The sequence below is a fragment of the Trichoderma asperellum genome, chromosome 3 (genome assembly GCF_020647865.1).
Source record: "Trichoderma asperellum chromosome 3, complete sequence".
Taxonomy (NCBI): domain Eukaryota; kingdom Fungi; phylum Ascomycota; class Sordariomycetes; order Hypocreales; family Hypocreaceae; genus Trichoderma; species Trichoderma asperellum.
Window position 1 is genome coordinate 2685973 of NC_089417.1, and position 15677 is coordinate 2701649.

General features: G+C 49.2%; 8 protein-coding genes across 9 annotated transcripts; 4 read left to right on the plus strand and 4 right to left on the minus strand.

Moving 5' to 3' along the window:
• Positions 1–737: 737 nt before the first annotated feature.
• TrAFT101_005468 (uncharacterized protein) lies at positions 738–1211 on the plus strand (the record flags this gene model as incomplete). Its single annotated transcript, XM_024903651.2, has 1 exon — positions 738–1211. The coding sequence occupies one exon, from the start codon at positions 738–740 to the stop codon at positions 1209–1211; it is 474 nt and encodes a 157-aa protein (XP_024757332.1).
• A 22-nt stretch (positions 1212–1233) lies between these two features.
• Positions 1234–2592, minus strand: TrAFT101_005469 (uncharacterized protein). The gene is made up of 2 exons (XM_024908694.2): positions 1919–2592; positions 1234–1857 (listed from the first exon to the last, which is right to left on the minus strand). Exons 1-2 carry the CDS (start codon positions 2511–2513, stop codon positions 1307–1309), a joined length of 1146 nt encoding a protein of 381 aa, XP_024757331.1. The 5' UTR covers positions 2514–2592; the 3' UTR covers positions 1234–1306.
• Positions 2593–3328: 736 nt separating this feature from the next.
• On the plus strand, positions 3329–5660 carry TrAFT101_005470 (uncharacterized protein). The gene is made up of 4 exons (XM_024902070.2): positions 3329–3546; positions 3614–4230; positions 4284–4463; positions 4525–5660. Exons 2-4 carry the CDS (start codon positions 3637–3639, stop codon positions 5500–5502), a joined length of 1752 nt encoding a protein of 583 aa, XP_024757329.1. The 5' UTR covers positions 3329–3546; positions 3614–3636; the 3' UTR covers positions 5503–5660.
• A 280-nt stretch (positions 5661–5940) lies between these two features.
• Positions 5941–7435, plus strand: TrAFT101_005471 (uncharacterized protein). Of its 2 annotated transcripts, XM_024908693.2 has the most exons (3): positions 5941–6355; positions 6466–6889; positions 6967–7435. In XM_024908693.2, the coding sequence occupies exons 1-3, from the start codon at positions 6182–6184 to the stop codon at positions 7293–7295; spliced, it is 927 nt and encodes a 308-aa protein (XP_024757328.1). In that variant the 5' UTR covers positions 5941–6181; the 3' UTR covers positions 7296–7435. The 2 variants fall into 2 exon arrangements, with proteins under 2 accessions (XP_024757328.1, XP_065983601.1); XM_066127490.1 differs by having other exon boundaries at positions 5941–6889.
• A 308-nt stretch (positions 7436–7743) lies between these two features.
• TrAFT101_005472 (uncharacterized protein) lies at positions 7744–9211 on the minus strand (the record flags this gene model as incomplete). The annotated part of the gene is made up of 2 exons (XM_024902741.2): positions 7744–8370; positions 8498–9211. The coding sequence occupies 2 exons, from the start codon at positions 9209–9211 to the stop codon at positions 7744–7746; spliced, it is 1341 nt and encodes a 446-aa protein (XP_024757327.1).
• A 593-nt stretch (positions 9212–9804) lies between these two features.
• On the plus strand, positions 9805–12584 carry TrAFT101_005473 (uncharacterized protein). Its single transcript, XM_024903650.2, has one exon. It carries the CDS (start codon positions 10899–10901, stop codon positions 12027–12029), a length of 1131 nt encoding a protein of 376 aa, XP_024757326.1. The 5' UTR covers positions 9805–10898; the 3' UTR covers positions 12030–12584.
• Positions 12191–13516, minus strand: TrAFT101_005474 (uncharacterized protein). The gene has a single exon (XM_024910152.2). It carries the CDS (start codon positions 13374–13376, stop codon positions 12516–12518), a length of 861 nt encoding a protein of 286 aa, XP_024757325.1. The 5' UTR covers positions 13377–13516; the 3' UTR covers positions 12191–12515.
• Positions 13517–14654: 1138 nt separating this feature from the next.
• Positions 14655–15606, minus strand: TrAFT101_005475 (uncharacterized protein; the record flags this gene model as incomplete). Its single annotated transcript, XM_024904314.1, has 4 exons — positions 14655–14933; positions 15022–15149; positions 15221–15313; positions 15363–15606. The coding sequence occupies 4 exons, from the start codon at positions 15604–15606 to the stop codon at positions 14655–14657; spliced, it is 744 nt and encodes a 247-aa protein (XP_024757324.1).
• Between the last annotated feature and the right edge of the window lie 71 nt (positions 15607–15677).

Sequence of the window (15677 nt, forward strand, 5' to 3'; positions counted from 1 at the left end):
GGCACCGCGGGTTCCGAAACGTGCTGCTGCAGGCCGACGGCGCGAGCATGACGTATGAGCACGGACATTGTCTCGTGATGCTACCTGCCTTGTAGACCGACATCATAAGTTGAGGCGCCGGGCTTGATCTTTGTTTCGTTGAGTCGAAGAATAGTTGATGCAATAAGGAAGACATCGGAATAATGCATATTGATCTACGTGTCACGCTGACGTCTTCTATACTAAATTCAAGTTGTTATTCCCGAGAGGTCACGCCACGTGCAACAAGGGATCTAACGAACCAGGAGGGTTATGCAAGGTACATGTAGGTATGTACATGTGTAGAAAAAACTCCACGATTCTCTGGCCTTGGAGCCCAAGAAGCGTCTGTAGGACAAATGAAACATTTGAATGAGTCAAACAAATATGAAGCGATAAGCCTCGTACACTCAAAGAACCCTGCAATCTGCCATATTTAGCAACCCATTCAGGCAAACCGCAACCGGTGTGACTTGTGCAAGCAGCCTGTGACTCATGTGCGCATTTGGAAATGACTGGAATTTGATTGCAGCAGAGTAGCGAATCGATATCACAATTCACCATCATTATTAATAGTGGAAGATGCGCCTTCTTGAAAATCGCATGTAGAATATACAATTTTCCTTAAACAGGTGCATTCCTTCTGATCTTGAAAACGGCTGAATCGAGAGCGATACCCACCGAAGCGAGACTTATTTAGTGGATCACGAAGCGAAGCCATGGAGGAGCAAAATAGCACCGCAGTTGAAGCGACGCAGTCACACGCTGTGTCACAGCAAAGCTCGTATTTCTCAGAGAGTAATGAACCTGCTGCTGACTTAGTAGGACAAGAGCTAGTAGATGAAGACTACCTTGAAGGCCGATTAGAGATCGACGAGAAAAGAAAGAGATTTGATGAGACATCTTGCACAGTCGAAGAAAAAGAGCTGTCCGATCTGTTCAAGAAGGGATTGCTTGATGATGGAAGCACCGGCCCCTTGAAGGGAGATTTTACATTGCACGATCTTCCCCAGCTCACCGGTGACGAAGCATGTAGCGTTCAGTGGACAACTTCAAAGCGAAAGCCAAAGGAGAAGGCGTCGAGAAGCGCCCAAAAGAACACCCAGCAGACGAGAGGCTTAACGGATGATGAACTGGCCAGCGTTCTACAGGCTTGTCCAGACTTGGAGAGCTTCATCACCAAGTCGACTTAAATATTTCTAGGTAATGGAGTCAAGGAACTTCAAGTCGAAAAAGAGCTAATTCTGTGACAAGTTTCTATACATCGCTTTCATTACCATACATTATTTTAGTTTTCCTCCCAGCCAGCGAGAACTTTTTCTAGCTGCTCATGGCGAACCAAAGCCGTATTGAATGTCGGCTGTCCTTCCACCACACCGTCCGCAAACCTTTCATAGAGAAGACCGACGCTTCTTCCTACTACTGGAAGCTCTTCTTGCCAGCTCTGCCAGCCCCATTCAATTTTCTGAACCTGGTCTGTGGCAAAGTCATGAACCTCGATGGTTACAGGGGCGTCGTATGAATTGGCGTGCAGAGAAGATCCGCCAAATGCTTGAAGTCGAATTTCACCCTTCTCGCCGTTGATTGTCCACGAAAGAGGGGGCTCACCGAGGAAGGGCTGCCCTCGACGGAATCGGAAGAGCACGCTGGCTCTTTCAGCGGCGATTTGCGATGCGGGGAGGGTGCCATCGATGATGACGAGGTCAGGGACGTTTGACTTGACTGTCTCGACAATTTCCTTGGTTGAAGGGTTGCGAAGGAGAACATTGGGGCGCTGAAGCTGGAGACGTGACTTGAGATCTTGGAGGTCTCCAAGGACGTGTTGAACTTGGTCAAACACTGATACCAGTTAGACATGGAGAAAAAGCCCAATAATAAACTCATGTCGGTGTGAACTTACAATGTCCGACGCCAATTGTCACGATATTGCCACCAATAGCTAGATCAGTGAAGTACTTTAGCCCGGGCATCAAGGCCTCCCGATCAACGGATCCGCCATTAGCCCTGATCTCACTGCTAAGAACCTTTCCAATCTTTCCTTGTTGAAGCAGCTCACGGAGCTTGACAATAGGAGGCGCTTCTCGCCCCTGATTGCCAACCAGAGTCCGACTACCGCTGGCTTTCGCTGCCTCCGCCAGTTCTTTTGCAAGAGGCGCGTTGTGAGCCAGCGGCCATTCCACATACACATCCTTTCCAGCCTTGACACTGGGCAGAGCAGTGGAGTAGTGTACATCAACGCGGGTGCTTACAACGACCAAATCAATGTCCTTGTCGTCAGCGACAGCCTGAGGGTCGCCGTAAGCCTTTGTCTCTGGAGGCAGCTTGAATACTTCAATGGCGCGCTTTGCTGCTTCGACGCTGCTGTTGCAGAGTGCTACGATTTGGTACCTTTCCCGGCCGCGGGCAGAGAGAAGATAGGGCAGGTGAGCAGAGCTCGCCCAGGATGTGGTTGCGGACCCTGAGAGGCCGATGATGGCGGTGCGGATAGGTGCCATAGTGAGCGCTACTACAAGTATGAAACTTCTTGTTTGGTATTACTGACTCTAAGCTGAATTTTTTTTTTTTGAAGGTTTCATTTTATATATAATCACTTGTATACTCTCCTTAACTACATCACATATACTCCTTAGCTATTGCGTCTTGAAGCAGAATATCATGCAATAGAGTGGAGGGGTGTAGGTGATTTCTAAGCGAGCAATTTATAATGTTAGTGGCTGCAAACGACACCCGAGCTTCTGGTTGGCTGATTAACACGGGGGCAGTTGCAAGCTCAGTCGGAAATAAATGATCCTTCCCACGCCGTATAGTAAAGTAATACCTAGCTGTCATTCTTTCGGTGTGGTGATCTTTTCAAAGAATTTGATGTGTTGGTATTGTAGCTTAGGATGCTTCTTTACCTCATCTAATCAACTTGTAAGTGCCGTTACCACATGTACTAGCTCTGTCCTATATTTGGTATTGTATTGTGTAAAAAAATTGACCGACTGCTAAGAGCTATAAACCAAATACAATTTGATGAAATACAAGCTCCGATTTGCTATCTTTTCTGATCCAAATTGCTCATTACTAATGTATTGGCTGTCTTAACTCCGAATTGTGATTGCACGTATCTATCTCGGCAAGGATCTATGAGACGGTTCCCCTCTCTTGGGAATGTTAGTGCGTTCTCGGCCCACGGCTGGTTCATTCAAGAGGAGAAGCATAGAGCTCTGAAGACCGACTTTGAGACTTATTTGCATTGCAATAAATTGCTGAAATTCAGACTTAATTTAAATAAATGCAAAGCAGATTTATTTATCTGCACTTTGCGAGACTGTAGAATAAGTGTGCTCTGATATTTGATTTCTTTGTTTGGGACTTGCAACTCCACACGCTACCGGCGTAATGGATTCTAATACGTTCGGATGAATTGGTCTGCACTTCATCACTCTAGGGCTTATTCATATTAAGTAGACAAAAGTTTGTCTACCTTCACGCATTTCTCTGGACCGAGATCGAATTCATTTAATAGTTTCATCCTAGGTGTTGGTAGGTTTCGCTCTTTGCATTGTTTTTTGAGCCCACCGATTTCAGCAGCTAACGGGGAGCGTCCAAGAGAAACTATTCGCAAATACCGCAATGAGTTCGCCTCAGCGACTATCAAACTATGCCGCCTTTACACGCCCTGAGACCGGTATCAGCCAGATCGGTCACTTAGATGTAGAGAAAGGCACTATCCAGCCTTTAAGCCTCCTCTCTGGCTACTCCATCAAAGACCTCTATCAGGTTATTGAAGCCGGGCCGTTGCAAATAACCGCTTCCGGTCCCGCCCTCCCCCTCTCATCTGTCAAGCTCCTGGCACCAATTTCGGGTCGCGATGTGTTGGCTGTAGGCAAAAACTACATGGAACATGCGAAAGAATTCAACGCCTCGGGGTACGATAGCTCAGACAAGGTTGACCGGCCAAGCCATCCCGTCATCTTCACGAAGCGCGCAACCTCTATTATTGCGCAAGGCGAAGATATCTTCCTCCATCCGGAGTTTTCGAAGAGTGTGGACTATGAAGGAGAGATTGGAGTGATTGTTGGTAAGGCGGGATTCCGGATTCCTAAAGAGAGGGCCATGGATTATGTTTGGGGATACACTATTATCAACGACATGACGGCGCGGGAGAGACAAAGAGATCATAAGCAATTCTATATTGGAAAATCGGCTGATACATTTTGCCCAATGGTAAGTAAGACGCTTTCAGTGCATGCAAATCATTCAATTGTTGACTTTGCCAGGGTCCTGCTGCAGTTCCTAAAGAAAGCCTTCCTTCGGTGCTGCGAGTCCAGACCCATGTCAATGGCGAGCTGCGACAAGATGCAACGACTGATGATTTAATTTTTGATATTCCTACATTGATAAACACGCTTTCTGAGGGACAGACATTGGTGCCTGGCGATGTAATTGCTACTGGAACGGTAAGTGTCTCCTTGTACTTCATCCACTGCTATGGCCACTCTGACAAAGACATCTTATCAGCCTGCTGGTGTTGGCATTGGACGAAACCCACCTGTTTTTCTTAGAGAGGGAGATGAAATTGCAGTTACTATTCCTGGGATCGGCACACTACGTAACAAAGTCACCGCTTATAACGCAACCACCGAGCATCTCGCTTCACAATCTGTCTTCAGCCTTAGTAACGCAACACGCTCCGTTGGCGCTACCGCTGGATTGACCGATATTAACGGCAAGCTTCTACACTACAAACATCTCGGTTCTGGGGACCACGACATCGTCTTTGTTCACGGCCTAGGTGGTACTGCGGAATATTTTTCTCCCCTTATAGCTGAAATGGGGCTTCAAGACGTGGCATCCCTGCACCTGTTTGACTTTGAAGGCCACGGTCTTAGCCCTACTCACCCGTTGAGCGTCTTGACAGTGGATTCTTTGGCGACTGACCTCGCTGGCGTATTTTCGCACGCGGGCATCACCAAATCAAACCCCGGAACACTTGTTGCACAGGCAATGGGCTGTATCGTTGCCTTGAAATTCGCTCTTGATAATCCCGGCTTGGTGAAGAAGCTTGTGCTTTTCGGTCCGCCGCCTTTTCCACTCTCTGAGGCTGCTAGAAGAGTGTTGGAGGAGCGTGGCGGGCTCATTCGCACATCAGGAATGGGAGCTGTGGTTGACAAGATTGTGCTTAGCAGCACGTCTGAGCATACAAAGAAGACGAATCCCCTTGCCATCTCGGCGATTCGACTGAGCTTGCTTGGACAAGAGCCAGAGGCATTTGCAAAGGCCTGTAGTGCCTTTGCTAGGGATGAAGCACCGCTGCCGGTCGAGAATCTCGCCGTACAGACGATGATTGTGACTGGAAGTGAGGACAAGGTCTCTTCGCCGGATGAGTATGCCAGAAGGATCAAAGGGGCAAAAGTTGCAGTATTGCCGAATATTGCCCAATGGCATGTATTTGCGGATGTGAAGAGAGTCTCGGATAGCTTGAAGTCGTTTCTATAACGAGGAAGAATCGTTTACACTTGAGCACACCTAGTTATTGCAAACTGCAGCGTAGCATGAGTATAACACTGAGAGGGATATAGAGCTAAACATGCACGTATTATAACTGCTTAACAGGATTCTTACTCAAATGAGTTCCTAGCAAAAGAGAAACCGGGTAGCGTAAGGCGCGGAACGCCACTCAAAGCAATTCGCCTGGCCCAAATCTTGGTAGATCAAATCTACCATATACTGCCTCGAAATGGCGCAAGCTGAAGCGCACTAGAGACATGCATAGCACATACACCTAACTTTGAAGGATTGGACCGCATACGTGAATAGGTTAGACTTCTGGTCATTACATCACTCTCTTACAGGGCTATCGGAACAGCCCAGCAACTGCTATCAAATCGGGTGCTAGAACAAAAACTTCTTTTGATTTGGCCTATGAAAAGCCGCAGGTGCATGTCCAAAATCCGGAGGGGAATCTGGATAAATCCTTCAGCTCAGCGCTTCTCCTCATGCTGTTCGAGCTTCATACGTCATCACTACATGCGCGCAGTTTTGCATTACTCAATCAAAATAATTCAAGGATTCTGAACTCATTGAATTTCAATCCAATATTGTTTTTACTTTATTTATCCATCTCGACGTCTTATTTCACTTCAACTCATAACGCTACATCCAATCAAGTCGCGTCATGTCCAAGACCATCACCGTTTTCGGCGCCACAGGCAACCAAGGAGGCTCTGTCGTCCACGCCATCCTCGCAGATCCGGTGCTCTCAAAAGAATTCAAAGTCCGCGGCGTCACTCGCGATGTCAATAAGCCAAATGCCAAAAGGCTCGCGTCCATGGGCGTCGAGCTCGTAACAGTGCGTCCAAGTCGGCTTAGCATCTGTTTTTTATAGGCATTCAAATCACCAGCGCCTATTATTACCATTATCAAATATGCTCTAATTGTAGCTGCATAATCAATGTATAGGCCGACATGTCGTCCGCTCAATCAGTCGCTCCCGCCGTTCAAGGCGCTCATACCGTCTTTCTTGTGACAAATTTCTGGGAGAGCATGTCGGCCGACATTGAGATCTCCCAGGGCAAAGCCGTCGTCGACGCCTCAAAGGCTGCGGGCGTGCAGCACCTCATCTTCTCGTCTCTCATAAACGCCACCGAAGCCAGCAGTGGGCGTCTACCAAACATTTTGCATTTTGATGGCAAAGCAGCGATTGAAGAGTACATCCGCCACAGCGGCCTTCCCTGCACTTTTGTCCTGCCGGGCATGTTCATGAGCGGCTTCGAGACGATGATCCAGAAGAATCCAGAGTCCGAACCGGCAGGTTACACGCTGGCCCTGCCAGTCGATCCGCATAAGGCTATAACGCCACTTTTTGACGCCGCTGGAGACACGGGTAAGGCCATGAGCGCTTCAATACCTTGAAACAATTCTGCCAGTCTCAGATCTTTATTCCTGACAAAGACAATTCAGGGAAATTTGTAAAGGCAGCTATAAAAAACTTTCCTTCTCAATCAGGAAAGCGTATCCTGGCTGCGGCGGACTATTACACGATCGACCGGCTCATTTCTGAGTTTTCTCAAGTGATCGGCAAACCCGCCCATGCTGTACGGATTTCAGATGACAAGTTTAAATCGTTTCTATCACCGGCTGCGGCACAAGAGCTCTTGGAGAACATGAAGCTGCTGGAAGACCCTGGCTACTATGCCGGTGAATCTCTGGACGACAGTTTGGCCCTGCTGGAAGAGAAGCCGACAACTTGGAAAGAGTTTGTGGAAAAGAATAAACACAAATGGGCGTAATTTCGTTCCTCGGGACGAGGGTCAGAGGTACTAGGATAGCTTAATTTAAATGGTATATTCAGTTGCTTACAAAGTAGTATCTATGGGATACCTGCTGTATTGTTACATTGCAACAATGACTGCTGCCAACAGCTAATGATAGTGGTGCCACCTGCTTGTATAAGATGGCAGAGCTAATGCTACCCAGTTCTCGTTTCAGTGATTAGCGAGAGAGAAGTAAGATTGCAATAATTTACACTTTATCCAAACCACTCGATACTAATGTCTCAGATACATCGCATGTAGCGTTTCAAATATTTTTTTTTCCAGTTACCTTTCACGGTCATGATCAAGAGTTGTTCAATCAGGAGTACATCACGGCGTTTCATTCAGTCTTACCACAGTTCGTGTTCTGCTCCAGGCAGTTATCCAATTGGCGGATGGGGCATAGTTGCGGTTGTGCATCAGATCAAATATAGGGCTCAAGTCTTTTGATCAAGTCATTGACTTCGATTTCACCCCATTCCTCTGAATGGTGGTGGCGATGGCCTTTGTGTGGGGGGAGAGGGACTCGGTTGACAACCTGGATAACACCATTCTTGCCCACGCCGTTGGGCACAACCACCCGAGAAAAGCCATTCACCTTGATTGAAGCGAAACCAAAAACGCGAGCGATATCAACGCTGATGTGCGCGTCACCAAGTAGAGTTGGCAGATCAAAATGCTCGTGCGACCGTTTTTCAATTTCGGATTCTCCGTCTTCGCTGTCTCTCTTATCGTAGAATGCATCGGTGTAAAGTGTAGCGTTAGGCACGATGTTGTACTTGAGAATGGCCTTGAGATACTTGCGACCCTTGTTAGTGTTGAAGAGGAAGGCGTTTGCCTTGGGGCCTAGCCAATTAAAGGCTCCGTTGGTGGGGACGAAAACGGTGCTCCCCTTCAAGTTGACGCCGTGAATGAACTTGACAAAATCGGTTTTCTCATACGCTAGCAGCAGGGTCGAGAAACGATCAGGGAACAGAGTGATGATTCGGCCGATATAAGGGGGCGGAACGAGGATATGGTTCACAGCATGGATAACACCATTCTTGGCAACCTACAAAGTTGTGAGTATTCTAATCAAGGGGGGAGGAAAGTAGTTGAGAGGGCCCGCTCGTTTAAGTGCGACAATGGGAACTCGGGTTGGCTATTAATAGACTGATTGATCAGCGGGGAACACTCACTATGTCAGCAGCAACCACCTTGCTGTAGAAATTGACCTTTACGCCGCCAAGGCTCACAGAGGTGCGAAGACGCTGAGGTTCACCACCCAGCAAGTCTTCATCATGGGCGGTTGGCAGCGTGTAGGTGTGCAGAATCCTCCTCGCAGGATATTCGCCCAGTCCGATGTGGTAGCGCAGCGCGTCTTCAACCACCTTCTTGCTAGGCTTCTTGTGGTCGTCCGGGATGTCCTCAAAAGCCTTATCCAGCGGCACAAAGAGGGTGTAGTTGCTGTTGCCGTTGGTGCTGTTTAGCAGCTCCACCACGCTAGGATGGTCGTCGACTAGCTTGGCGAACTTGGTGGTGTACTTGCTCTTGGAGATTAGCTCGTATATCGTCAAGCTGCTATCGTCGTGGTGGCCGTGGCCGGCGGGTCTGCCGAAGTGGTCTCCCGTGTAGCCAAGCCCGACGAGATCGGCCACGGCCTGGCTAAAGTCCTCGTGGATGTGCCCGCGGATGCTTGATACGGCGTTGAAGAAGCCCTCGGCCGCGCTGCGTCCCTCGTCGTCGCTGTCCAGGTGGTGGGACCCGAATATCACATTGTGCAAGTCTGAGACCTCGTCTGGACCACGAGGTCCGCCCAGCGGTGCCTGATTGACGGCTGCCTCGGGTAGCACCAGAGCGCGGGTTATGGCGGCCAGCGACAGAGCAGCGCCGACTACAGCGAGCTTGGTCATTGTGGTGGATGTGTGTTTTCGTCAGACGGGCAATGCTCCGTCAGGCAGGATCTTGCTGAGGCTGCAGCTTTCTAGGCGCGGCGCAGAGCAATGTCTCGTACCATCAAGACGCTCCAGGCGGTGATGATGAAGGAAGACGGACAAGCATCCCATCTGCCGGCTCAACGCCGTCTGCAAGGGGTTAAGACACCGCAAAACAAACTGGGTCAGGCCCCGTATGAAGCAAGGTTCGAGCTCCAAGAGGCAAAAGCGGTGCGTAAGAGTGCTGTAACTTGGGAAACGAAACAACATGTGCCCCCCGCCAGATCTATTTCAGGTATACGGAAGTACTCACACCCGCTTGGGAATCCCGCCAAGCTTCTATATTCCCGAGTGGCCAGTGGCCAGAGCACAGCTACCCTTCTGCGCTAGCCCCCCCAGGCTGCGGATGGCACTCCGCGCTGTAGGATCGGATCGCCATGCTTCCGGCAGGCGGTGCAGGGACTACACGGGCGTGACAAGACGCCTAACAGCTGGGAGTAGCGGCAACACGCCATCGATCCATGACCTCACAGATCAGAGCATGAGGTATGTAGCAGAGCAGCGCAAGGAACGCACAGCGAAGCTGAGCTGACGGGAAACATCTGCTGCCATGCGCCAAAGCCACCGCATCAGCATCCACCACAGGCAATTGGGCCATGGACGCGCAACACTCGCTCGGCTCTCGATGCAGCCGGCGGCCTAAGAAACTATGTATCAGATGCCCTCCGCCGCAGCACCCGCAGTTGTACCACTCACTGCCCGTACTGTACACCTACACAGCACACAACAACCCGGCGGTGCAACCAACGCGGAGGGTCAAACACACTCGCTCGCCCTCTGGCTGAGATCTAGAGCCGCCTCGTTTTCCCCGGCGATGGATGGAGCGAGAAGCTGTTGGCGAGTGCTATTCGCGGCCCAACTCTTGCCAACGAGACTCAGCCCTGCATGTGGACGATTCGTTCGCGTGCCTTGCCACCACCGCCGTCTCGTGCGGCTTCCTCTGTCCCGCTTGTACAACCCTTGCGCTGGTCCTCCCAACGGACTTCGCATCTAGAGGGGGCGAAGCAGCGCTCGCTAGTCGTGGTGGTGGGCCAGCTATCTTGCTGACAGGATAAACGAAGCCTTACCAGTGCTTACTAGTGTTATCCAGCCATGCGGCTCTAGGAAAAGCTGGAATGCGCCCCCGCCCAAGTAGATGCTGACTGAAAATAGCAGCATTTAATGCCCCAGGGAGGGCGATGCACGAGCTGGAGCGGTGCTGTTTAAAATCTTTTCGGGTCCTCATCGCCTTCTTGTTTCCTCATTTTTTCGGAAAAAGTAATTTTTTTTTTGTGCTGAGCGTTTGCGCCGAAGCATCTCGACGTTGTGAAACCCAAGACCGTGTTCCAGCCATCTACCACCAAACGACCTCCGCTAAATAAAGTAAACTTTCCAGCTTTTCAGCGTCCACACCCCCTCGACGTGCGCCAATTACGGGGGACTCGAGGCTGGCGGCGGGGCTGAATCCTATTCTTGTCGCTGTCAACCAGACGTTCGCTTGCAAAGCCGCCCGACCCCATACTCTGTCCCGTCTGTGGTGGCTAGAAATCGCCCAACAGGGGAATTTCCTATTTCTCCCCTTCTTCTCTCCCTCTTTTTTTCTGGATACTCTTTCTCGTCAGGTTAAATGCCCGACATGCTTCGCAAGAAAGAGGCGTTTACGCTGGTGACGCCAATCCCGGGCTTCATCCCGCGGCAGCTGGCCATCGACATTCTCCATTCCCACAGCGAAGTCATCACGCTCAACCCGCTTGTGCTCGGCCACAAGCCCATCCCAGCGCCTCGTAATGCCGCCGCCGACGAGTTTTACAGCACCTGGTACGAAATCGAGGAGCGCATCCAGGTTGTCCCTGGAATGGGCAAGATCGGCGCCGGCAAGATCAAGTTCAATGGCTGCTTTCACGACATGCCTTGGGGCCTGCAGACTCACATCTACGCGCCCATGAACATCGACCTGCGCAACAAGTATCGCATCTGTGGCAACCAGCCCGGAGTCGAGCCGCCGGAGACTCGCGAGATCGGCCTGGAAAGCCTAGGAGCCCCCGCCGACGGCCTCTACCTCCGCGAGGACATCGAGTTCAAGTGCAACATTGCCATGGTTTCCTTTGTCAAATCCCAGCTCAAGGCTGCCAACCGCGAGATGGTTCAGCGCATTATCAAAAAGGCCGAGCTCCTTGATGCTGGTGTTCTTCAAGCCATGATGGAGGACGGCAAACTCAAGACAGTCAACCCCAATGATCGCTCTGTCACGCCCGCAGTTGGCTCAATGCAAGATCCTAGAAGACGATCTTCCTACGCACAAAGTCCACAGTATGGACAGCAAAGCCCGCAGCTTGCGCAAGCGTCTCAGATGCCACCAAGCTACTCTCCAGGGTACCCCCAGCACGCTTATCCTGCTCCCTCCCAGACGCCGCAGCTGCAGGATCCGCGCCAATCTGTGTACCAGCAGCAACCCCAGCAGAGCATGTATGCGTCGCCTCCAATTCCACCCAAGGAACAAATGGTTATCATGGAGCTTCCAGGCGACTTCCCTCCCCAAGCTTCTCCTGGTCTCTATTCATCCCCACTGCCCAGCCCGGGATATCGCCCAGCCTCGGGATCGTCAAATGATCCTCGATGGTCACAAGCCCAGCCAAGTCCAGGGTTGGTCAATCCTCTCAGGTTGAGCACCGTGAGCCAACTTTCTACAAGCAGCGCAGGCCAACCCCATGGCTTTGTAAGCGAGCTCTCGACACACAATGAAAAATCAGAGTACTAGATGCATTGTGCTGCTCTTCCGCATTTTTTTTTTCTCTTCTATTTTGACGAAGACGATATAAAAGTTTCATACATACCAACGGTAAATGAAAAAGAAAAATGCCACAATGATCGGACATGATATTTGCCAGAGATGCAAGAGGAGCTCGTTAATACCGAAGATGACGGGGAAGCTGGGACGCAATCTTTTAGTCGATCGATGCACAGTGGCGTATCTTTTAATTTCTTTTGTATTATTCTTGTGTATATGCATATACCCCATTCAAAGACAAGTGGTAATTTTTGCTTCTTTTGGATTTATTGTTATAGGGAACCTTGGAAAAAATAGTATGGAGCTTGGAATACCACTTAGCGTTATGTTCGGTAATCAATACATGATCTCATTGCTTTTGCACAGTCTCTTGCAGGCAGTTCATTCAAGTGTATGAGGAAAGTGAAATGGAGAAATTGAAAAACATTAGAACAAAACATCATCTTTTATATATTTTTACAAACCAATAACGGCCATCAATATCAACACCAATGCCAGAGTAAGCTTTACTCCTGGCGCTTTCACAGCAGTCGTGGCATTGTCGTTTGATGCAGAAGTGGTTGGCTCAGGTGCTCGTGAAGAAGTAGTTGACGGTACCTCCACAAATGACGAAGTTGACGATTCTGAAGGGAGATGAAGCGTTGGGAGCACTACTGGTTTGTTGGTCTCATGGTCGGAAGAGGAGGTCTTCGAGGATGTCGATGCCGATGTCGATGTCGATGCTGGCAGTGAAGTTTCTTCATGGCTAGTTTTAGCCGATGTCAAGTCCCTCGTAGTGCTCTGGTCATGGGAACTCGTTGCTTTGGAGATGCTGCTTGTCTTCGTTCCTTTGGTGGTGTTGCTTCCGGCATGCTGGCAATAATGCTCAAAGCCGTTCTGAAAACACTCCTCTCCAGCACGGCAGTATGATCCATTTGGGCAGCAGACAGCCCCGTTAGGCATGCAATGCTTGTCGCCACAAGGCTCTTCGCCCAAATCACAGACGATCCGGCCGTCGCATATTTTCCCAAAGGGACAACAACCGTCTATGACGCAGGCATTCCCTTGCTTACAGTATCCGTCACCGTCGGGGCAGCATTCTGCGCGAAGGGGCATGCAGCCGTCATTACAGACTAGTTCTCCTGGGCGACATTGCTCGACGGCGGCGGCGACTTGGATGGAGGCATCTTGAAAGAGAGAGGAGGGCGGTAGCTGGGCTAAGAGCCGTGCATGAGGCTTATTTGAGATGGGGCTTGTGGCGGCGAGAGCTATTGGTAAGAAGCTTAGGAGAGAGAGAAAGTTGGTGATGGTGAAATAGATATGAATAGATGTCCTCATGGCTAAGATTGGTTAATATTATAGCTAAAAGCGAATCACTCGAATGTAAAGAGCCTTGATTGCTTTCCGTTTATAGAGGGCTATACGCCTCTTATATAGATTCAGGCTTTTACCCATTGATTCTCAACTTCTTCGCAGAATCAAGGTGTACCATGCCACTCACTTCCCTTGGATCAATAGGCAATATAGGAGGGGAAAAAAAAGCCTCGAGTCCCACTATTGCAGCCAGCAACGTTCAGCTCGTCTTGGCATCATGCGAAGCGACCATCGGATCACTTTAATCAAGCGCAAGCGAGCCCACGATGATTTTATCCGATTCTTCCCATTGGAACCAAATCTGTTCACATGAGCATCCCGCTGCATGCCTTGAGAGGATTTGTATACATGTATCTTTCAGCCTAACTTGCCAGCTTCGTGCCGCGCCACATCCAAACTAAGGAAATTAAGCTTATGGATGTGGTTAACAGGGATTGGCTGCACCGCTAGAGACATTCTGTCTTGGCGCCTTTGATTGTGTGCAGTGCCAGTGCAACGTTGAGGCTCTAGAGGCTTGATACACCCAGCGAGGTGGTTTGATTTCTGATGTGATTGGCACGCGCAAGGAGGGGCTTTGGGCAGTAAGATCTATCTATGGCTTGCCCAAAGCTTTGTGAAGCCATCTTGTCGCACTTCATCTGCATGTCACTAATGCAAGGCCACACATGTATTTACCGAGCGTCGGCAACATCCTTATATAGAGGAGGTTTCTACTGTACCTAATAGATAAGAGACAGCGTCAAAGCAGCTGAGAGTACTCTGCTCTGTCAAGATCGTCTCAACCACAACGACTCTATATTCTTAACGCTGTGTCTGTACCTGGGAAAGCAATAAAATGGTAAGTCAGCGTTCTTGCGACAAATAGAAACTTATAAAAGTATACTCACTACCATCTAGCTTGAATCCAAACAATGAATAAACATGATGAATAAAACTTTCATGAACATAAACTCATTCTTTGCTGAACCAAATTCCTACGATGGATTTATTGTGGCCTTCACTCCATCGGGTTGCCAGCTGGAGACTGTTTATTATTTTAGCCTCCGTTTCAGCTGATGGCTGGCCGGATTCCGCTTCAATTACGAATACGTCCTTATTGCGTTCATTCTTGCTAAATACTTGAATTCAGTCATCTCACTACTAAGCTTACACTCTAGTTTCTTCTTCATGGAACCATATGGGATGATAACTTGGAATAGTTGCATATTATGCATCGCTAACCTGTCTATGACCCATACCCTTTTACCCACCATAGGTTTCAAACTCTTGATCGTCGTTATATCGAAATCGCTCAGCCCAGCTGCGGAGTTTGCCAAAATCTCGGCATTGATGTGGAGTCCCATATCCGTCAACGCCTTTTCGAGGCGTGGCAAGATCAAATGCCGGTTTAAATGGTTCTAATGTTGAGTCGGAAGTACACAAGATACTCTCTCTGAGATAGTCTAGACAGTGGAGCGCATGAGAGTGCGGTTCGGTAATGTTGGATGACAGGGCGTCGAAGAGTTCTACTTGAAGAAGATACTGCGTGACGATTAGGTTAGTCAGTCATTAAAAATTCTGTTGGCCGAACTTAAATAGGAAATATAAGAAAGTGATGAATATGGCATACGAGGCAGTGCAGTTGATGGAAAGTTGCTATAGAAAACCGCCCGGTGCCATCCGTGCTGGTGTCTCTGATATAGTCAGGCACTGGACCTGCAGCTTCTATGTTGTTTATCGAAACATATCCCTTCCCCTCTAAAATACCATTAATCAAGGATTCTCTTGCGTTATGTACGATTTGTTGAAGAATATGCCGGGTCACGTACTTGGGAACAGGTTCATCCAGGCTTCGTGCCCTTTTTCTGTTCGTGGATCATCATACACTCTCTCAGGCATAAATGCCTTTTGGATTGGACCAACTGAAAGCTTTGTCAGTAAAAATAAAGAAACAGACCTAAATTTTCTTACGAGGCGGAATATCCAACCCGGGGAGCAATCGTATATCCTCCCTGAGTCCCAGTTTAGGCTGCACGGCTCTCCATACGATGAGACTCGCAACGATGGAGACACTGGAACTGAGTAGTGCAACAAGGAAAAAATGTATCAACCTAAGATTGTCTCTTCCCTTTGCCCTACTCTGTAAAGGAAGGTTGTCGCTCTCGGAACCCAAAAGCTTATCCTCATCTCCAGAGCTGAAGCTTTGTCGAGGCATCATGATGCCGCCGCATAGAGGCAGCAGATCGAAGGAGACGATATTCTTCGACGCTTGTCTTGTCTTCTGTC